Raw genomic sequence first — 24,169 nt, 5'->3', positions numbered from 1 at the left:
CCAAAGTCGTGTTGCCTTGTAATTTGATAGCTAAACCATCTGACACAGCTAAGACACTGGTTATATAACACATGCCAAACTTTCCCACGCCAAAGACATATTCTTTGGTTCTCAAGAATATCAAATGACACCAAGGTGCTTGACTTTTATTTTGATGATTAAAACATATGTCACAACTAAAAAACAGGTGTTAATTAAAAATAGTCTCCAAATTGCCTTTACAGAAGACATTTTCTTTAGTTCTCAAAGATATTAAATTACATGGTGCTAAAACATGTCATAACTCCATACAAGATAACAGTGACCACCGCTATAATATACTATTCAAAAAAAGTAGGGGATATTTGATTTTTAAGTGTTATTAAAGTCACCTAATGAAACTGACGAAGAAACAAATGACAAAATGAAATGAAGTTCACATTCATCGATTTATTCCAAATGATCGTTAGACTAAGTAAGGCACAGACTGACCATTATAAGGGTAAAATGATACCCGGGGTCAAACAGCAAAGTTACCACAGCATCACAACCAAGTCAGTAACGGGTAAATCCTCCTCTGTTTGCCAAACAAGCATTGATCCGACGTGGCATACTCCTAATGAGACGTCTAAGGTCATTTTGGTCCAGATTGTCCCATTCCTGTTGCAACGCAGCAGCAAGTTCTTGGACATTGGCAGGACGTTGTTGACGTTGACGTAACCTCTGTCCAAGCATGTCCCAGACATGCTCGATGGGGGAGAGGTTGGGACTCAGTGCTGGCCAAGGTAATGTGGTGATGTTCTGTTGTCGGAGGTAACCTGTAACGATCCTGGCCCTGTGACATCTTGCGTTGTCATCCTGGAAGATGAAACGGCGGCCATGACGTCGTGCGAACGGCACAACATGGACTGCCAAGATGTTGTCCCGGTAGTACTGGCCTGTAACACGCCATGCAACAACATGTAAAGCCGTTCTTCCAGCAACAGTGATGCCTCCCCACACCATAACAGAACCACCCCCAAATCGATCATGTCTGATGACGTTAACGTCTTGGAAGCGCTCGTTTCGACGACGCCACACCCTCCTACGTCTGTCCAAAAAATCAACAGTGAACCTTGACACATCTGAAAACATCACATTGCTCCAGCGTCGATTATCCCAGTGTTGACGATCCCTACACCAACGACGTCTTGCCTGAATGTGATGATATCTCAAACACGGGATCACGCGAGGACGTCGGGCGCGAAGGTGACCCCTATGCAGTCGATTCCGAATCGTCTGGCCACTCACTCTCACACCAGTGTCTGTTTGAAGACGAGCGCTGATCTGATTTGCTGTGATGACACGATTTCTCAAGGCCAAGGTACGGATAAATCGATCCTGGGCTTGAGTTGTCGCCCTGAGCGTGGTCTGTCCTGTACAGATTGTGTATCACGGTATCTGGACCATAGCCTGCTTATGACAGACTGAGAAACATTCATCGTCCGCGCCACAACCGCCTGTGTTGTGCCGATCTGTAGCATGCCAAGGGCACGTAACCTTTCATTTTGGGTAAGCTGACGCATATCAAAATTTGTTTTCTGGTCACTAAAACAATTAAACTGATGTTTCCACCCTGGAATTCAATGCCACAATGACTGTAACATTCAAAGTCAGAGTCGTGCAAATCTTGGGTTGGACCCCCATGATGATCCCAAGCATCACCTGCATTCCATGCGGTAGCTATTGGTGCGTTTGGGCGTCACATGTAACTGGAAATGTTTCTTCTGTTAGGTTCTATAGTGACTTTTTTCGTAGTCATTTGCATATTTTAGTATTATGCCCCCAAAAACAAATATCCCCTACTTTTTTTGAATAGTATATATAAATCGAATCTAAAATACTGTGTAACGAAAATAAAACCCATTTATATAAAGAACATATTTCGGTCATGGAAACTTGGTCATACTATTTTCATAATTCAAATATTGGAACAGATTCATCATACCACCACATTTTATTAAAACCTTTCATTAAATATAAAACTATCAGCAGATAAAATATTGTTCAAATTTCAAACATTTGACTACAGAAGCAAACTTTCCATCAAATTAAAAAAAATATCTACAAATAATAGGTAAATGATTTTAACAAATTAAAATAAATCATATGTACATCACTTATTGAAAAAACAACAACTAATGAATGAAAAATCTATAAGGATAGAAGGGATTCCTTTGATACACAAGTTTGAAAAATGGTAAGAAGGTCTTATGGAATCGTGGTTATATACCACAGAAACAAGGTCATTTACATATACGGTTCAGACGGCATAAAGGTCATCTAACAGAACCAATGAGGGAGTGTATGTCACAAATTATTTGCATGTTCGGTGAATTTCCATTTCATGCAAGACCTAGAAAACCAATGACAATTGTGTATTTCGCAAGTCATTTGCATTTTAGATGAAATCAGGTCAATGGAAAAGTTTACAAATAGTTCCAGATTAAGTTTTAGTATATCGGTCCAAAGGTCAACCACCACGCGAAGAACTGAAAGATTGGCATTGAACAAAGGAATGGTGCTTCGTCATCAGCTTCTAAATAAGCCGCTCCTTTTTTTTAAACAGATCACATGATCACATCTGTATGTAACACACATATATGTGGATGGAATGTTTTACTGCAAGATATTATGTTTTATCTAGTTTAAAATCAAAAGCCATCGGTTAGAACATCTGTTAAGTACATTATCTAGTGTTAGCCGTCAGTTTGTTTTAAAACAGGTCACCTCTTATATTTTTTGTTAAATATATTTCAAAGGCTAAGATAAAAAAAAATCTTACTGAAGTATGTCGGTTTTAACTAACCCTAATCAATATAAAATAATATAATTAATTCGCATATTAATTATTACGTTAATTACTACAATGATCTGGTCATTTTTTAAAAAAACATTTTCTTACGCGTCAACAGCATAGAGATTGTAATTTTTTAACAACTCGGCAAAAAAATAAATAAAAATAACTGGCCTAGAAGGAATATAGAGGTTATTGGCATATTTAAAAAGGTCCATTGCATTTTTTAGAATATCGGTCAAAAGTTCACCTACTACCCCGAAAAACATCTGTTAAATACATAATGTAATATTAATATTATTAATCTGGTTTTTAAAGAACTAACCAATTTTATTTTTCTTAAATATATTTCAAATGCTAAAATAAAAACATTTAAGTATGTTAGGGTTAGACTAACCCGAATTAATATAAAACAATTAATATACTAATTAACATATTAATTAATACGATAATGACTACAATTATCATTTTAAAACATTTCTCATACCTTAACGATGTACAGCTTGTATTTATTTAAACAAGTACACGAGTTTAATTAACCGCAATTAATATAAACAATTGATATACTAATTAACATATATAGAGGATATTTGTCGTTTTAGAGTGAATAACATATTTTATTTCATCGAGAAGCAAGAAAACTTATATTTTCACGAATGCGTAGCATGAGTGAAAATATAAACGTTTTCTTGCTTAGAGATGAAATAAAATATGTTATTCACGACAAAACGACAAATGTTCTATTTATTTTATGATTTTACAATCATTTTAGGTAAAAACAACTAGCCAGTGGAATAACACTTTTATTTCACTGATAAAACGCGGTATTCCACTGCTGATCATAAAATAATACTTAATACTACTTTTACTTTTAAAACATTTTCTCATCTGTTAACGACATACAGCTTGTAATCTTTTAACAAGTACGTGAGTTTAATTAACCTCGATTAATATAAAACAATTAATATACTAATTCGCATATTAATTAATACGTTAATTACTACAATTATCTGGTCATTTTTGTTTTTTTAAAGCCATTTTCTTACGGCAAAAAAAAAACTGGCATAGAAGGAATATAGGTTATTGGCTTATTTAAAAAGGTTCATGGCATTTTTTAGAATATCGGTCAAAAGTTCACCTACTACCCCGAAAAACATCTGTTAAAACATCTTTTAAATACATAATGTAATATTAACCTGGTTTTTAAAGAAGTAACCACTTTTATTTTTCTTAAATATATTTCAAATGCTAAAATAAAAACATTTAAGTACGTTAGGGTTAGACTAACCTAAATTAATATAAAACAATTAATATACTAATTAACATATTAATTAATACGATAATGACTACAATTATCATTTTAAAACATTTCTCATACCTTAACGATGTACAGCTTGTATTAATATAAACAATTGATATAAACAATTAATATACTAATTAATATATTACTTAATACTACAAATGACTACAATTATTTGATTGGTGACATCTGAGAATATTCAAGTTTCAAAATATTAATCTAGTCCCTATTAGTCAGTATGGACGTTAAAACTCGTTTCATTTCTCTTATTTAAAACCAAATTTTGGTCGTGAAATTCAAAAGATCAAATTGAGAACTACCACCAGACCAGTAAATAATTTAACCAAATTGAAATAAATAAAAATAAATTTAAATAAATAAAAATAAATTTAAATAAATAAAAATAAATTTAAAAAAACCCCAAAAAATAATGGAAAAAAAAGAATCAATGAAAAAAAAAAGAATTAATGAAAAAAAAATTAATGAAAAGAAATTAATTAATAAAATAATGAAAAAATAATTGAATTATGAATAATTCATGAAAAGAAATTCATGAAAAAGAATTCATGAAAAAAAAAGTAATTAGATTATGAATAATTAGATTATAAATAATCAACTAAATGAGGAAATAACAAGACTAAATGAACAAATACAATTAACTATACAATTGACGGGAATGTCTTTTAGGACATGTTTTGGTCTTTGGGTTGAAGCGACGACGAAAAAGACGTTGGGGCGTGGCGAGGCGGGGCCCATGTGCGGTACAAATAAAACATTTTGTTTCACACCACCAATAATACATTGAATAAAAATATGATCAGAGCGTCCGCGGGCGGGCTGGACTGGGCGGGATCGAGGTGAACTACGCACGCTCATTAAGGTGACCCCCCCCCCCGCCCTATCCACAATTCAAATTTAAACTCACAACTTCATATTACCTAGTTGCCACGGGTTTCCATCGGCACTACAATTAACCGTTAACACCCACCCCTTTAAAAAAAGGCGGACCACGCCCATAATAAAAGGGGGATAACTCTTCAGACGTTGCTAAGGTAAACAAAACAGGGGAAGATAACCCCTACCGGAAATACCCCTTTAAGTACCGTATTTTACTACTCCCTTCTTCAGCTCAGTTCGGAGCAGAACAGTAGGACATTAAACCCCCATTTCATTTTATTGATTACTCCATTTCATTTTATTGATTACTCTTTTTTATTTTAGTTCAAGGTTTTAAACAGTAGGATGTAAAACCACATTTCATTTCATTTACATTTTATTGATTACTCTTTTTTAATTTAACAAACATCACATCTAAAAGATTTTTTTTCCCAGTATGAATTCTAATGTGTTTCTCCAGAATACTGCTGTCAGAAAATGATTTACTACAGACATCACAATTAAACGTTTTTTTCTTTAGTATGATTTCTCATGTGTTTGTGTAGATTACCATTAGTGGTGAATGATTTACTACAAACATCACATTTATAAGGTTTTTCACCAGTATGAATTTTTATGTGTTGCTGAAGACCAGTACTATTATTAAATGATTTACTACAAACTTTACATTTATAAGGTTTTTCACCAGTATGAATTCTGACATGTCTCTGTAGACTTCCACTCTCAGTAAATGATTTATCACAAACACCACATTTATATGGTTTTGCACCAGTATGAGTTCTGATGTGTCTCTGTAGACGACTACTAGCTGTGAATGATTTACTACAAACATCACATTTATAAGGTCTTTCACCTGTATGAATTCTGATGTGCTTCTGTAGACAACTACTAGCTGTGAATGATTTACTACAAATATCACATTTATAAGGTTTTTCACCAGTATGAATTCTTATGTGTGACTGCAGATAGCCAAAAGTGTTAAATGATTTACTACAAACATCACATTTATAAGGTTTTTCACCAGTATGAATTCTCCTATGTGTCTGTAGATGACCTTTCCCAGGAAATGATTTATTACAAACATCACATTTATAAGGTTTTTCACCTGTTTGAGTTCTGACCTGCCCTTGTTCACTAACATGTATTTCACAGTGTTTTTCTAAATCTGTTTCTGACTTAAATTCTTCATCACACAAATTACACTGATAAACAGTTTCAATATCATCTGTTTTCTCTTCTTTAACATGACAATATTCATCTATATCATCAGTTTTCTCTTCTTTGACATGCATCTTATTGTGTTTTTCTAAATCATCAGTTTTCTCTTCTTTAACATCCCAATATTCATCTACATCATCAGTTTTCTCTTCTTTAACATGACAATATTCATCTACATCATCAGTTTTCTCTTCTTTAACATGTATTTTGGAATGTTTTTCTAAATCATCATATTGTTGAAAAAACTCATCACACACAACACACTGATAAAATGTTTTAACACCACCAGTTTCCTGTAATATATAAAAGTTATAACATCAGTGTGTCGGAATCCGTCTTAGTGTCTTGTTATTCAAGTCTAAAAAGTCAATAGGGTTTTCAGGTCAAAGCTTTAAATGACAGAAAAAAATTTTTTTTAAATATTTTGTGAAAATATATATAAAATGCTACCCATTTTTTTTTATTTCATCAAAAAATTCTAAATAGATCTAAAATCATTTTTTAAAAATATTTTGTGAAAATATATATAAAATGCTACCCATTTTTTTTTATTTCATCAAACAATTCTAAATAGATCTAAAGTCATTTTTTAAAAATATTTTGTGAAAATATACATAAAATGCTACTCATTTTTTTTTTATTTCATCAAAAATTTCTAATTAGATCTAAAGTTATGGAATTTTAAAATTCAAGATCGATGTCAATAATGTAATCAAAATGCTCTATACCAGTCAGTGCGTGCCATGGCACCAAAATAAGTGCTTTTCAGTCATATCTGAGTGACGTCATAAGCGGTATTTTCCCTTTAGAATTACTAGTATCAATTTTAAAACTCAAATCTGCACGTTATAGTCTGCTAAGATTTAGTAATATGGTAATAATTTGAATGATAATATGTCAAATATTTATAATCTGGAGGCTATATTTAGTCGAAATTTAGAAAATTTCAGTAAGCAAATCAGATAAATCCTGTTTTCTACGGCTGTAATTGTCGGATTTTGGGGTATCACAAAAATGTCATCTATCGTTTGATTGGTTCTATGTGGAAATCCCCCGGAAACTAAGGTGCGGAATCACCAATGAAGTGAGCCGTAACAATGGAAAATTATTTATACGATTTCTATGCAATTTTAATATGAATAGTGTCCAACTTCTTTCTTTGTATACGCTTTAGTTTATTTTCCGAATCCACACCAATTCTCGACACCAATTTCACTAAAATTACATTGCTTACAATCGAGCGATTCTCATAGCAAAACATTCAACTTGTAATACACTGTATAGTCATTTACATCCATGTTGGTTAAACTATACTCAGCCAAATTAAAAACTTGACACTCAGGATTTTTGGGACTAGATTTTTAATATTTGGTTTAAGGCAACTTTTTTAGTTTTATGTTGTGCACAGACGACCTTGACATCAACAGAAAGCAAGAATACGTCTCGTCGAAAGTCCTTGACATCGATAACGTTTGTGATGTCACAGTACCCCCAAAAATGAAAATCACAGACTTGGAGAACAATCGGAATAAAGTGTTTAGTAACGGTTATGGCCTCCTCTAGCGTCCCGTACTGCCACACAACGTCTTCTCATGGATCTCAGAACATTAGTAAACACTACCCGAGGAAGACGTCGCCACTGCTCAGCAAGAGCATGTTGAAGGTCCTGCAACGTCAGTGGTGGATTCACTTGCTGACGAACACGTCGACCCAGTTCGTCCCAGATGTGTTCAATAGGATTAAGATCGGGGCTAAGCGACGGTCAATCCAGGACTTGGACACCGACATTTCTTATAAAATTCTGGGTAGCAATTGCTTTATGGGGTCGAGCATTGTCTTGTTGAAACGTTAGTCCAGGTCCATGTCTCTGCATAAACTGAAAAAGAACAGGTTGAAAAATCTGATCCCTGTACTGGACAGCATTTAAGTTCCCTTGGACAACAACAAGAGGAGAACGTCCATGTGCACAAAAAAAACCCCAAACCATGCTGCTGCCGCCACCAAATCGGTCAACTTCTCTGATGCATACTTGAGCATAACGTTCACCCCGTCTGCGGTACACTCGGGCCCTGCCATCGGCAAATCTCAAAGTGAATCGAGATTCGTCACTAAAGACAACCGAATTCCACTGTCTTTGAGTACATGTACATCTTATGTGTCTTGTGGCCCACACAAGTCGGTTACGACGATGAAGAGGTGTCAATATTGGTCCATTATAGGGCCTCCGAGCTCGAAGACCAGCAGTCTGCAAGCGATTTCGAACAGTTTGTGCAGTTACCCTTCCACCAAACATCTCTCTACTTGTGGAGGTTGCAGTGACAAATCTGTTTCTAAGATGACGTAATCGTATTGCTTGATCTTCCTGGAGTGACGTCAGACGTGGCGCTGCCGCCCTTGGGCGGTCGGCAATAGTTCCAGTTTGAAGCACTCTCATTCTAAGATTAATTATTGTCTGGCGTGAACAATTAAAGGCTTTTGCAACAGTGACCACAGACTGACCAGCATAGAGCCTACCTATAGCACGTAGACGTTCTACATTTGAAAGGCGCGGCATTTTCTAACAAAGATGAAGATAACAATTTTAATTTGTTTTTCCAGTTCAAGTTACGTGTGCGTGTTCAGTTTAAACAAACTTGCATCGATTAACCTCACGAGTTTGTGTTTGCATGTGTTTTTCAGGTTTTTCATCTTTATATGCTCAAAAGTCATGTGATCCACGTGACTTTGCAATTTTATGAAATTAAAGACTTCTTACTACTTACTATCGTAAGAAACACTTTAAAATTTATTTGACTTACCAAAAAAAAAATTTGTTGAAATTCATCAGTGATAGAACAGATCAAAGGATAAAATTGCAATTTCGTCACATGTTAGGCTATCTTTAGATGTTCAGACTACCTGCGTCTCAAATAACCCAACGTTAAAAGAAAGCATGCAGTGTCCACCTTACAACAGGTTCCATTGATTTACGATTTATTTTATAACTTATCACACAGTTTAGACCACAATGTGTTACGATTTGCATTTTGGTATTCTAAATTAATTCTTATTCGGATTTCTTATATTTGGAGATGTTTCGTTTCATTTCGTGTACAGAAATTAAATCAACGATCAGTTTTAAAATTAATTATGGTTTCGACATAATATCAATTTAATTTGTCTTATTTAAAAGGGGCTCCTGCGCAATTTAGTTGATTATTGTGTAATACGTCGAGTCCACGATGTATTTTTGGCCAGTGATTCAGCTGTCAATATGTAATTATAAAACACCTTTTCATAAAGAAGATAAATGATGTTAGACATCATAAACTAACAAACAATACGGGTATACTTTATTACAAAACCATCGGTGAACTAATCAAAAATCATAACGGAAATTAACTAACAATACGAATAAACAATATGAATATACAGTGGTGAACTAATCTCGGCCGTGATCGGTAATCAACAAAAATCGACGAGTAAAACTTATTTATTCCATACATTATTGTTTATTTAACAATAAGTAAGTGTTTAACAGTTTTTTTAACGATAAGTACAACTCAGGTAATTGACTGCTATTATAATAACAAGGGGATGAAACAGCCCGGGATGAAATAGCTCGATAAAAGGTAGGTTGCCAGGCAACAAAACATACGCCCACAGCAGCTAAATCGTCCGGGCGGTCGTATATTTATTCTTTTGTAGGTAATTTGGGGGCATTTAATAGACAATTTCATACAGATGACATTATAATTTTCGTCATTTGAGGGTTCACAAGGTTCTAAAAACTAAAACAAGGGCTGTAACTCTGGAAGTAATTACAGAAACTGTTGAAATTCGACAGGCATATCAATTTCATACAGATCGGATGATAACTTTTGTCGTTCAAACGTTCACAAGGTTCAACAAAGTAAAACAAGGGCCATAACTCTAGAAGTAATTGACAGAAATTGCTGACATTCAATAGAATTCGTCATTTCACTAATTTAAATGATGCATATGAATTTCATACAGATTGGGTGATAACTTTTGTTGTTCAAGCGTTCACAAGATTCAACAATGTGAAACAAGGGCCATAACTCTAGATGTAATTAACGGAAATTTGCTGGAACTCAATAGGCTTGTTCATTTTACTTATTTAAACGATACCTATAAATTTCATACAGATCGTATAATAACTTTTGTCTTTAAAGCATTCACAAGGTACAACAAAGTTAAACAAGGTCTATAACTCACGGTGTAATTAACGGAAATTGCTGAAATTGAATAGGCATCTTAGTTGCACTAATTTAAATGATGCATATCAATTTCAAACAGATCGGATGACAACTGTTGTCATTAGAGCGTTCACAAGATTCAACAAAGTGAAACAAGGGCCATAACTCTAGATGTAATTAACGTAAATTGCTGAAATTCAATAAGCTTCTTTGTTTTACTAATCTAAATGATACACATAAATTTCATACAGATCTAATAATAACTTTTGTCGTTAGAGCATTCACAAGGTTCAACAAAGTGAAACAAGGGCCATAACTCACGGTGTAATTAAAGGAAATTGCTGAAATTGAATAGGCATCTTAGTTGCACTAATTTAAATGATGCATATCAATTTCAAACAGATCGGATGACAACTGTTGTCATTAGAGCGTTCACAAGATTCAACAAAGTGAAACAAAGGCCATAACTCTAGATGTAATTAACGGAAACTATTACAATATACTTGCTAGTAATACATTAAAGTAGCTAAGTCTCTAACCCAATATCATCCAAAATCTTCAACATTGAAAACACGAATTATTTGTCAATTTAAATCAACATTGATGTTGTGATCTTACCGGGAAAAGATGGGCTTCTGATATCCAATATTTAAGTCAAAATAAACATTTTACCATTGGTACACGAAGAACGAGGTTAGACATTCAACAAGTATGCGCAATAAATACTATGTAGACTAGAATAACCAGACGCTAGAAATTTTCATTCGATTGAGACTTCATACATATTTCGCCGAACTTAACTGATTTGAAATTTGAGTAAAAATGGAAACGATTGAATGTAAATCAGTTTATATATATTCCTATTACATTATTGTATGCGCTACGGCCCATTTGTGTCAATTTCTAGGTCCAAAATATTAGCGATTTAGCTCCTTTAACATTAAATAGTAATTCAGAATCGTAGATTGAAGTGGGGTATATTTCAGCCTCTGGCTGTCCAATTTCACGCTAAAATCACGTGACCTGAAACCCGTATAGTCAACTAAGAAGAAAAGGGCGTGGAACGAATAAAATTATCTCTCATGAGAACCTAAAGGGTGGGTAAAATGAAAAGTTATTGATCAATTCGGCTGAGGTCATGGCTATCCCCCTGAACATCCCCTGGAAATTTCAAGTCTCTACGACCACGGGAACTGGTAAAGGTGCGAATGGTGATATGGCAAGATGCACATTACACAGTAATACTTACCATTATTTAGTTTGTAAAGTTCTGCTACAGCAAATGGTTGGTTGTCTGATAAGTTGTCCTTTCGTGGGGTTCAGTCTGTTTCAACAAATAAGGGAAAATGAGGAAGAGAAAACCATGGCTTTGTTCTTTCTAAAGGTCATTTCCGGTAGAGAACGGCTTACGAGTTGTGTATTAAATATAGTCATGGATCTATCCAACGCAAACAACTCACAAACGACCAACGCAACGCGTAATTGAATCTTAATCCTAAATTTTCATGACTACTTTAAGGCTATATTACCATAGATACATTAAAGCTATTTCATCTATCGCCTTTCAAGCTACATTAAAGTTGCAATTTCATATTTTTAAGTTATATTTTTAAAATTTATTAAAATAAAGCCTTAAAATAGATGGTATCTATAAACAGTCCTAATTCAATATTGCCAGTTGAGAAATTGGCAAAAATATCATTTTCTTCTTCAAATTCCAACGTTTGAAGATAACTACTCCATGGTGGAGAATAGAAAACAAGGGAGGTAAGTCTGAGGTAATTGTGTTATTATTTCCGGTGTAAATGAGTTTTAAGTGTGAGAATGACACCTATGATCGTATAATAGTGAGTTGACAACCTATTGAGCAAAAGACATAGAAATAATTATGTTTTGACTTTCTTAGAAAATATGAAATTGTAACTTTAATTTAGTAACTTTCAAAGTTATATCACCTTAGATCCTTTAAGTCTATATACCTTAGATACTTTAAAGTTATATTACCTTAGATACTTTAAAGCTATATTACCTTAGCTAGGGGATCACGTGGCTAAGTGGGTAAGACGCTGGCTCTCTACCCTGGAGGTCGGGAGTTCGTTCCCTGCATTCGCCGAGAAAGTTCATCCAGATTTTCCAGCGTGGTTTCCCCTTGTCAGTGATGCAGGTCGGAGGGCCTAATAAGGACAGCTGTCTAGTCGTTTGGATGGGACGAAAAACCAAGGTCCCGTGTACACATTGGAGTGCATGTAAAAGATCCCTTGGTAGTTGGAATTCGATATAAGAGTAGGCTGTAGCGCTGCTGCCCGGGCAAATTTTCCTCATAGCACACTGTATGGCGTATGCCCGTCTTCATTAGCCCAGTTTAGGAGCAGAACAGTAGGACGTTAAACACCATTTCATTTCATTTCATTTACCTTAGCTACTTTAAAGCTATATTACCTTAGCTACTTTAAAGTTATATTACCTTAGCTACTTTAAAGCTGTATTACCTTAACACTTTAAAGCTATATTCCCTTAGATTTTTTAAAGCTATATTACCTTAGATCCTTTCAACTATTTTATCTATCACCTTTCAAGCTATATTACTTTAGCAATGTTTAAAGCTAGCGATGGTCCGATAATCGGTTAAAAAATCGGTAATTGGCTGATAAGTGGCCTGTCGAAAGAAATCGGTATCGGTAAATAACTCTAAAATATCATTTGAGTTGTGAACAATAAAATCCTTAATTTGGTTGACACTTGGTACAATTAATTTAGTTGCCGTACGCGTGACTCTTTAGACATAATACAAGACTCTCACGAGAGAGAGAGAAATGGGATTTAACGTCCACTTATCACAAACTAGGTCATTTCGGGACTAACACATGGTTCAATTTTATTTTAATAATTCGCTTGCTCGTAGGGGTCTTCAGCAGTGGGAGGAAACCGGAGGGACCCAGAAAACAACCCATGAGGCTGGACAGGTGACCCTACTCCTTGTCACGTACCACCAGGGAATCAAAACCCCGCCAGTTGACTCAATGACGGACCTTATGATACAACATGCATACGCTAACCATTCGGCCATCCAACCGCCTCCCAAGGCCGTAAAAGGAAATAATAAACTGTAAAATCCATATTCACACATTGTTTGAGCTTTCGGCTGACAATATTTCTGTGTATGTGCAGACATACATAAATGTACAATAGTTCACCCGATAAAACAAGTGACTGGAATATGGAATAAGTCCATTGCATGATGATCAAAAAGATAGAATTAGAGAACGCAACAGTATGTGCCTGGGGCCTCTCTTCGATCCCATTTCAATGCGTGCTTATAACAGACGTCATCACACAGTGGACTTACACCCTCATGTAGTGGACTTACACCATCATGTAGTGGACATACATCATCATGTAGGGGACTTACACCCTCATGTAGTGAACTTACACCATCATGTAGTGGACTAACATCATCATGTAGTGGACTTATACAATCATGTAGTGGACTTACATCATCATATACTGAACTTACATCATCATGTAGTTGACTTCACCATCATGTAGTGGACTTACACCATCATGTAGTGGACTTACACCATCACGTAGTGGACTTACACCATCACATTGTGGACTTACACCATCACTTTGTGAACTTACACCATCATGTAGTTGACTTACACCATCATTTAGTCGACTTACACCATCATGTAGTCGACTTCCCCATCATGTAGTGAACTTACACCATAATCTAGTGAACTTACACCATCATGTAATGGACTTACACCATCATGTAGCGGACTTACACTAGAAATAAGAGATCACAAACTCGAACAATAATAACTATTTTGGCTTTTGAATTTTTATTTAAAATTTACAAACTATGAAATAAACAATGATCCTCCTTTGACCACTGTCGCTGAAGTTAAATAGTTCTGTATCTAACTACTTCACAGCATTTTCTTCTTCTTTGTATCTTACTCACTACGGTACTGGTAGTTTCTGCTGATTGAGATGAGGAGGGGGGTTGGTGGTAGAATATCATATGATCGCCACTGTCGGCGGACGGGAAGCTATCGCTTTGATGTATCATTACCGCATGACCCATTTGAATACTTGACAACTCATCCCAAAGACAACTCATCTCAAGACAACTCATCCCAATATATGACAACTCATCCCAAGTTAGACGACAACTCATCCCAACATATAAGACAACTCATTCCAAGATAAAAGACAACTCATCCCAACTTAAAATAAACACTCATCTTGGGATGAGATTGCCATTTGATTGCGACTTCTGGCCGAACATAACTGATTTGAAATTAGAGTCGAAACAGAAACTGTTAACTGTTGTCTGATCCCTTATGCAGTTGATATAGTTGTTAAAGTTATACCCCTTGAGGAAGGCTCTCCAAGTAGGAGTTGTAATGGTTAAGTTGTTGAGCACATGGTTTTTGACATCCTCGGTTACCCAGTGTACTCATTCCGTTCTACTCCACTATACCCTGGCTTAATCCATAGGGTTTCCACGATTTCAAATTATCTGCCCTTGCCTAGAATGTAGCTACAGTTTACAAACCAATCGTTTCGCCTTCGTTTTTATAAGGGTAGATAACCATATCCATGTCCATTTACTGAATGATTTATGTAAATAATGTATATATTTATGATTTATTTATATTTAATTGTATTATCAAAATCTGCAGTATGTGTTGTTGATTTCAAATATGTGTAACATCTATATGTTTGACTTTTGTTATTATTATAACTATTTGTTCTTTGTCTGAAATATGTCATTCTGTTATGTTTATTATTATTGAACTTATACTTGGCAATTTGATTCACAATAACTTGTCTACGATATCACGTGGACATAAAATTCCGTGAACGAACGAACAAATCTAAATAAAACTAATGACCCTACATTATTATTTCATGGTAGAATGATTTCGCAGTGGAGAGACGACCTGAGTAGTATTTACACGTGCGTCTTGCTATGATACTCTGAGCGTAAAACAATCACGTGTTTGTTTAGACCACATCATCAAAACAACTTGTCTATGGCGTAGAGGACTGCGATATTATTAAATGTAGTGTAAAGGAAATGCGAAACGTGGGTCATTCCTGGTGAAAGTATGCATCGGCGGATGGTTCTTCCGTTGAAATTTATTTGTAATAAAGTTTATGACTTTCTAGGCGTTTTTTTCATCCTGCTTATTTTCAATGCTTGTGAAGTGTCCAGCAAGAGAACTGCGCCTTCTATCATCACAATTAATTAAAATAATTATTCAATATTCTAATTTATATATTTTGCATATTAATATAAATCAAACCAAATTATGAAATATATGCCAATTGATATGTATAATAATTGATTTTTGTAATATGTTGTTATGTTAATTTAATGTCATTGTATATGTTTTTGAACTGCCATGTAGTTCCCCCCCCCCCATTTTGTTTTGTTACTATGATTTTGACTAGCTGTTTCATGTACATTGTGGAGAGCCATCCTTTTCAATTGCGATCTGGGTCGGACTAAACGTACGCTACTTAATGCTTGATAGGTATCTTAAACGGTATAAAAGTATCCTGGTATCAGAAATGAACAGTACTCTTTCTGTACATTTGTGATACACGGGTACTTTTATGCATGTATTGCAAATAAACAGGATAGTTTTATCAAAGGTTGCCAGTGGCAACGAGTAGAAGTGTGATGTAATCTGTAATCAACGGTACAAAGTCAGAGGGGTCAAAACCAAAAGTAAGACACAGATGTCAGTAGCGCGTGTGTCCTCCACGGGCTCTTACGCACGCTGTGCATCGACGTCGCGTGGAATTTACCAATGTTTGAAAGAAGGCCTGTGGCAAATTTTTCCATTCTTGGACAAGAGCAGCTTCTAAAGCAGCAATAATGTGCATCTGTGGTCTCCGATACAGACGGCGTCCAATCTCATCCTAGACATGTTCTATCGGTGCCATGTCCGGAGACATGGCTGGCCAGTCCAAGACATTGATGTTGTTAGCAGCCAGGTAGTCCATACTACTCTTCTCCATATCTGGTGTCCTTGAGCCCATATCAAACGCCGCTGACGGTGAGGATAGCTCCAACATAAGGCCGTCGTGCACGGAGTCCTACTTCTCTTAGACGACGTCTTACGGTGTTGGCACTTACTGGTCCTTGTCTTCCGACGACTGCTGCACCTGTTCGAGTAGCTGGGCGGAATCTGTCACGCAGATGAGTGACCCGGATGTAGCGGTCACGTGTTGATCCAGTAACTCGAACACGTTCCACTAACCTTACAATAGTGGACTGATGACAATTGAAGTGTCTGGCAATAGCACGTGTAGACATGCCAACCCTGGACATTCCCATGGCTTCATTCCGTTGATTTTCAGTCTCGGCATCACTAGCTCGATTCCTTCACACGTCCAACAACAAATTACGACAGATTGACGTTTCACAGTTCATGTACTGCACATTAAGTTGAAAACATGCTTTTAAAGGGCTCACACACAGTGCTGCACGTGAATGTTGGGTTTTTCATGTGCATCTCGTGCAATTTTTTTTTTGCACACGGGCCGATATTTTTTGCGTTTGGGAGCATTGTGTGAAACAATAGTTCATAGTATTGCATAATATTATACATACAAAACCACCTAGTAATAAAATGTTTGGGAAAAAAAAGTGATGCGTTTTCCATGGTGCTCAGTATATAAAGCTATATTACTGTAGAACCTTTAAAGCTATATTACCCTAGATCCTTTAAAGCTATATTACAATAGCTACTTTCAAATTATTTGTGGTTTCCTCACCATGTTGCTCTTATGTAACAGGTTAGTTTTTTTTAGGTTTCAATAATATTTTATTCATCTAAATACAAACAAATTGGATACAATGTACACCAAGTTAGATACAATACACACTGAATCTTTAATACATTGGATACAATATACAACAAATTAATACATGGCTCTAGATCACAGATTTATATTCTTGTATTCATCTACATACAAACAATATACAATAGGTTAAAGATACATTCCCCTGTACAAACTGGGTGATTTAATGGTATATATGGACTAAAACCATATTCAAACTAATTAATTTGTCATAACTTTGCGTCAAATCCTTCTCAAACATTGTAATTGCGAAGGAATGTCCTGCTATAAAAATTCTATCAAACCAGGTCATGTTTACGTCACGCGACTTACCTCTCTTGTAAGTCAAAGGAGAATTCATTGCATACTAAGACGATGTTGTCTTTAATCGCCGACTATTTATTACAAATATCGAATCCTAATTAAATTCTCGGATTATCCACTACCCGCGTCTTTTTCCGTCATTTTTATCTCAGAAAGTGTTGTAAGTCTAACTCTTCATAAAGTTTATCAACTTGTACATCAAGCGCTCAATGTTCGCGTGTGTCCTTTGACATCACGCGTGCAGAAATTCCTAATCGTCTGGCTGTTGATTAGGGGAACCCTTACATTTTTGTCCTGTATACGCTCCATGAGTGTTTTTCGGGGAATACAGTATTTTTCTAGTAAGATATCTCTACTTTCCATATATACGAAAATTACCATACTTTTATTGGAAATAACCATCCAATAAATACTTTTCTGGTAACCCATCTTTAAAAACACATTCCCAAGTACAAAATGGGTGATTTGATGATACAATACATGGTTTAAGAGCACAAACACTAATAGTATATAGAAATGAACTGGGGTATAACATCCTACTGTTCTGCTCCTATACTGGGCTAATGAAAACAATCGATGAAATGAAATTAAATGGGGTTTAACGTCCTACTATTCTGCTCCTATACTGGGCTAATGAAAATGGTCATACGCCATACAGTCTGCTATGAGGGAAATTTTTTCCCAGGCAGCGACACTATGGCCTACTCTTTCATCAAATTCCAAGAGAGACTAACACATGGTTCAATTTTATTTCAACAATTCGCTTGCCAAAGGGATCTTTAGCAGTAGGAGGAAACCGGAGGACCCTGAGAAAACCCACGAGGTAGGACAGGCGACCCTACTCCTTACAACGTACAACTAGTGAATCCAAACCACACCAGTTGACTCAATAACAGACCTTATGATACAGCGCGCACATGCTTACCATTCAGCCATCCAACCCCCACCTACAATAGGAAAATTTAGCTCTAGCATAATGCATGTTTAAGATTCCTGAATATCAACTGCTTGTTCACCAGTATGAAATCTTATCTTGTGTATTTTCAGATTACTACGCTGTCTAAATGATTTACCACAAACATCACATTTATATGGTTTTTCACCTGTGTGAATTCTTATGTGTGATTGTAGAGTACTACTATGAGTAAATGATTTACTACAAACATCACATTTATATCGTTTTTCACCAGTATGAATTCTCATGTGTTCCTTCAAATGATGGCTATAGGTGAATGATTTACTACAAACATCACATTTATAAGGTTTTCCACCAGTATGTGTACTCCTGTGCTGCTGTAGAGAACTACTAAGGGCAAAATATTTTCCACAAAAATCACATTTATATGGTTTTTCGACAGTATGAATTCTTATGTGCTTTTGTAGGCCTTCCCTCCGTATAAAAGATTTATCACAAACATCACATTTATGGGTTTTTTCGCCAGTATGAATTTTCATGTGCTTCTGTAGGCTTCCACCCTGTGTGAATGATTTACTACAAACATCACATTTATAAGGTTTTTCACCTGTATGAATTCTCATGTGCTGCCGTAGAGAACTACTAAGGGCAAAATATTTACTACAAAAATCACATTTATATGGTTTTACACCAGTATGAATTCTTATGTGCTTTTGTAGGCCTTCCCTCCGTATAAAAGATTTATCACAAACATCACATTTATGGGGTTTTTCGCCAGTATGAATTTTCATGTGCTTCTGTAGGCTTCCAGCCTGTGTGAATGATTTACTACAAACATCACATTTATAAGGTTTTTCACCAGTATGAACCCTTGTGTGTATGTGTAGAGCACTATTCACTGAAAATGATTTATCACAAATATCACATTGATATGGTTTTTGTCTTCTTTGCCCTTGCTGACTAACATGTATTTCACAGTGTTTTTCTAAATCAGTTTCTAATTTAAATTCTTCATCACATAAATTACACTGATAAACAGTTTCAATATCATCAGTTTTCTCTTCTTTAACATGATAATATCCATCTACATCATCAGTTTTCTCTTCTTTACCATGCATCTTATTGTGCTTTTCTAAATCATCATATTGTTGAAAAATCTCATAACATACATCACACTGATGGAAAGTTATAAGATCATTTGTTTCCTGTAATATATAAAAGTTATAACATCATTAGTTTCCTGTAATGTATAAAAGTTATAACATCATTAGTTTCCTGTAATATATAAAAGTTATAACATCAATAGCTTTCTGTATAATATACTATTCAAAAAAAGTAGGGGATATTTGATTTTTAAGTGTTATTAAAGTCACCTAATGAAACTGACGAAGAAACAAATGACAAAATGAAATGAAGTTCACATTCATCGATTTATTCCAAATGATCGTTAGACTAAGTAAGGCACAGACTGACCATTATAAGGGTAAAATGATACCCGGGGTCAAACAGCAAAGTTACCACAGCATCACAATCAAGTCAGTAACGGGTCAATCCTCCTCTGTTTGCCAAACAAGCATTGATCCGACGTGGCATACTCCTAATGAGACGTCTAAGGTCATTTTGGTCCAGATTGTCCCATTCCTGTTGCAACGCAGCAGCAAATTCTTGGACATTGGCAGGACGTTGTTGACGTTGACGTAACCTCTGTCCAAGCATGTCCCAGACATGCTCGATGGGGGAGAGGTCGGGACTCAGTGCTGGCCAAGGTAATGTGGTGATGTTCTGTTGTTGGAGATAACCTGTAACGATCCTGGCCCTGTGACATCTTGCGTTGTCATCCTTGAAGATGAAACGGAGGCCATGACGTCGTGCGAACGGCACAACATGGACTGCCAAGATGTTGTCCTGGTAGTACTGGCCTGTAACACGCCCTGCAACAACATGTAAAGCCGTTCTTCCAGCAACAGTGACGCCACACCCTCCTACGTCTGTCCAAAAAATCAACAGTGAACCTTGACTCATCTGAAAACATCACATTGCTCCAGCGTCGATTATCCCAGTGTTGACGATCCCTACACCAACGACGTCTTGCCTGAATGTGATGATCTCTCAAACAAGGGATCACGCGAGGACGTCGGGCGCGAAGGTGACCCCTATGCAGTCGATTCCGAATCGTCTGGCCACTCACTCTCACACCAGTGTCTGTTTGAACGACGAGCGCTGATCTGATTTGCTGTGATGACACGATTTCTCAAGGCCAAGGTACGGATAAATCGATCCTGGGCTTGAGTTGTCGCCCTTGGTCGACCTGAGCGTGGTCTGTCCTGTACAGATTGTGTATCACGGTATCTGGACCATAGCCTGCTTATGACAGACTGAGAAACATTCATCGTCCGCGCCACAACCGCCTGTGTTGTGCCGATCTGTAGCATGCCAAGGGCACGTAACCTTTCATTTTGGGTAAGCCGACGCATATCAAAATTTGTTTTCTGGTCACTAAAACAATTAAACTGATGTTTCCACCCTGGAATTCAATGCCACAATGACTGTAACATTCAAAGTCAGAGTCGTGCAAATCTTGGGTTGGACCCCCATGATGATCCCAAGCATCACCTGCATTCCATGCGGTAGCTATTGGTGCATTTGGGCGTCACATGTAACTGGAAATGTTTCTTCTGTTAGGTTCTATAGTGACTTTTTTCGTAGTCATTTGCATATTTTAGTATTATGCCCCCAAAATCAAATATCCCCTACTTTTTTTGAATAGTATATATAAAAGTCATAACATCATTAGTTTCCTGTAATATATAAAAGTTATAACATCATTAGTTTCCTGTAATATATAAAAGTTATAACATCATTAATTTCCTGTTACATGTAAAATGCTAAATTTTCTATTTTACCAAGATTTAGTCTAATAGTTTGGATGCAGCTATGGCGAGTGTGACGCCAAGCAGGGTAAGCTTACTCTTTAGGACACCTGTTACCACTGTTCCATAGTATCTCCCTATTATGTAACAATGACGGGGGTGTCACCAGCTTACTCTTCTGGACACCTGTTACCACGGTTTGTCGTGTATTTTGTACACGGTGACAGTTCATTTGCTGGTTACACTATTTTGTCTATACTGTTTTTTTAGGACTTTTGTCTAACAGTTTGGATTGTTCGTACTTGGTTTTATTCTATTATGTAAGATTTATATTAACAACTGGGCATTCCAAAAAAAGCTGAATATCAAAACACGACTTCACAACTGTGCATGGCGTAGGACAGGTAACGCCCCCTAGAATTATTTTCTCTCTTTCCTGTCTATATTTAAGCTACAAATTATATTTATATATGAAATATTTGTCTGACCTAATTATTTGATTTTCTCAAATTTTCTAGTAAATTATTCATAGCCTTTGGGGATCACGTGGCTAAGCGGGTAAGACACTGGCTAGCTAGTCTGGAGGTCGGGTGTTCGATCCCTGCATTGGTCGAGAAAGTTCATCCCGATTTTCCGGAGTGGTTTCTCCTTGTCAGTGATGCAGGACAGACGGCCTGACAAGGACAGCTGTCTAGTCATTCGGATGGGACGAAAAAGCGAGGTTCTGTGTACTCATTGGCGTGCACATAAAAGATCCCTTGGCATTTGGAATTCGATATAAGAGTGGGTCGTAGCACCACTGGCCGGGCAAAATTTCCCTCATAGCACACTGTATGGCATATGCCCGTCTTCATTAGCCCTGGTTAGGAGCAGAACAGTAGGACGTTAAACCCCATTTTATTTCATAGCCTTTATTTATGGAAATTGTTTTAAACTTTTTAAATGATAAAATGTTGTGTGGTTCTGGTTAGAATTAGGTCAGATGACTTTAATTGAATTGAATATTTCGTACGATGAAACCATAAAAGCCTTGTTATTTTACTATTATATATCTATTTTCAGATACTGGTATAACAAATAAGTTGCGTTAGGAACAAATTTTACTCTCGTATACAATATAAAGTTTCATAAATCTACATTTTCGTTCTTTCTTTTTTTTTTTTTTTCAATTAATAAATCATATTAAAAATATTATGTGTTTAGATTCAGTTTCCAAGGAGTAGGGTCAACTGCCCAACCTCATGGGTTTCTCTGCGTCATCCCCACTGCTAAAGACCCTTACTTACTGAATTAAAACAGTGGCGTATGTTAGTCCCAAAATGACCTAGTCATTGCTAAGGAGTAATAGCAAACAATCGTCAAAATTATGCCTAACCCTGTTCATTATTAACCACTTTTCCTGCAAAAAGGGGTCTTATTTGTTAACAGAATGATTGTGCATTTAATAAGGAGTAACCAAACTGTTATTCTACTAAGTTTCATGTTAATTCATTGAAAAACAAATTTTTTACATTGCATTGAAGTCAAATTACCACTTTTTGGACGAGATTTCGATTTTGGACTGAAAAAACAAAAATTAGTAAAAATTGAATATTAAAAAAATTATAAGTCCGATTCTAAAAATTTAAACAGTTTTGAAATTCTAATATTTGGACAATTATTTCTGCCAGGTTGCAAAGCAATTTCTCAAAAAATAAAATTTGGGTGGTACATGCCAGTTTTGTTGAAAATCGGAAATCGCCTACTTACCATTTTTTTTTTTTTTTTTTTTTTTTTTTTTTATCATCATAGCTTGATAATGACTAGAGAAGCCTAGTCGAAACGTCGCTCAGTAAAAAGCAGTAATTGTATTCCATAGAATTGTGACCTGTATACTCTAGTTCAATTACTAAATGCCATTGAAACAGTTTCTTTTGTCTAGTTGAGTTTGTCAATCTGCAGTGACTAAATGAATATGTTTTTTTGTTATAATAAAAACACTTGCTGATCTGTCTCGTCTACAACTGCTAGTCAAGAAAATAGGCATTCATTTAGTAAAGTAGTCGTAGATGTAGTACAAAATGATGTACACTTCCGTCTACAACTGCTAGCTAGGCATTCATTTAGTAAAGCAGTCGTCGATGGAGTACAAAATGATGTACACTTCCATAAATGTTAACGTCACGGAAAAAGAGTTCGTTTCCGGTAGATGGTTGTATAAATGATATAGTGCTGGATCCCTCCAACTCGAATAGTTCACAAAAATACTACCATTTGAAACTTTTTTCGGTAAAAAGTTTTGATTTCATGAAATATCGTCTCTAAATTCCCGGAAATTGAGATGTCACTTCATATTAATGTAGTCTATAGTGCTAAGAAAATATGTTATGTTACTTTAGAGCAATATTACCCTAGTTATTTAAGAGCGATATTGCCATAGCTACTTTAAAGCTATATTGCCCCAGATACTTTAAAGTTATATTACTTATCTACCTTAGAGAAATATTACCATAGTTACTTCAGAGCAATATTACCGTAGTTTCAGAGCAATATTAGCAGAACTACATTAAAGCTATATTATCTTACCCTAGTTACTTTAGAGCAATATTACCAGTACTTGATTAAAGCTATATTATCTTAGCTCATCAGCTATATTATCATAGATATACCATTGCCACTTTAAAGCTATATAACCATAACTAATTCAAATAAACTTATGTGTTTAATGATAAATTTTTCAAGTGACGTTTTTGTTTAAAGATAAATTTTTCTATATTAAAGCTTTATTAT

General features: G+C 35.7%; 2 protein-coding genes across 2 annotated transcripts; both read right to left on the bottom strand.

The window, feature by feature from the left end:
• Nucleotides 1-4,954: 4,954 nt before the first annotated feature.
• On the bottom strand, nt 4,955-11,813 carry LOC126818617 (zinc finger protein 239). The gene is made up of 2 exons (XM_050546132.1): nt 11,679-11,813; nt 4,955-6,523 (listed from the first exon to the last, which is right to left on the bottom strand). The coding sequence occupies exons 1-2, from the start codon at nt 11,679-11,681 to the stop codon at nt 5,513-5,515; spliced, it is 1,014 nt and encodes a 337-aa protein (XP_050402089.1). The 5' UTR covers nt 11,682-11,813; the 3' UTR covers nt 4,955-5,512.
• A 5,449-nt stretch (nt 11,814-17,262) lies between these two features.
• On the bottom strand, nt 17,263-19,727 carry LOC126818524 (zinc finger protein 501-like). The gene has a single exon (XM_050545988.2). The coding sequence runs from the start codon at nt 19,646-19,648 to the stop codon at nt 18,599-18,601; it is 1,050 nt and encodes a 349-aa protein (XP_050401945.1). The 5' UTR covers nt 19,649-19,727; the 3' UTR covers nt 17,263-18,598.
• Between the last annotated feature and the right edge of the window lie 4,442 nt (nt 19,728-24,169).

Source organism: Patella vulgata, chromosome 1, assembly GCF_932274485.2.
Source record: "Patella vulgata chromosome 1, xgPatVulg1.2, whole genome shotgun sequence".
NCBI lineage: Eukaryota > Metazoa > Mollusca > Gastropoda > Patellidae > Patella > Patella vulgata.
This window is presented reverse-complemented; position numbering and strand designations above follow the sequence as displayed.

What these genes read in the sequence shown, in the direction of transcription:
- LOC126818524 (XM_050545988.2), bottom strand. Translation starts at nt 19,648, where the DNA reads ATGCATGGTAAAGAAGAGAAAACTGATGATGTAGATGGATATTATCAT.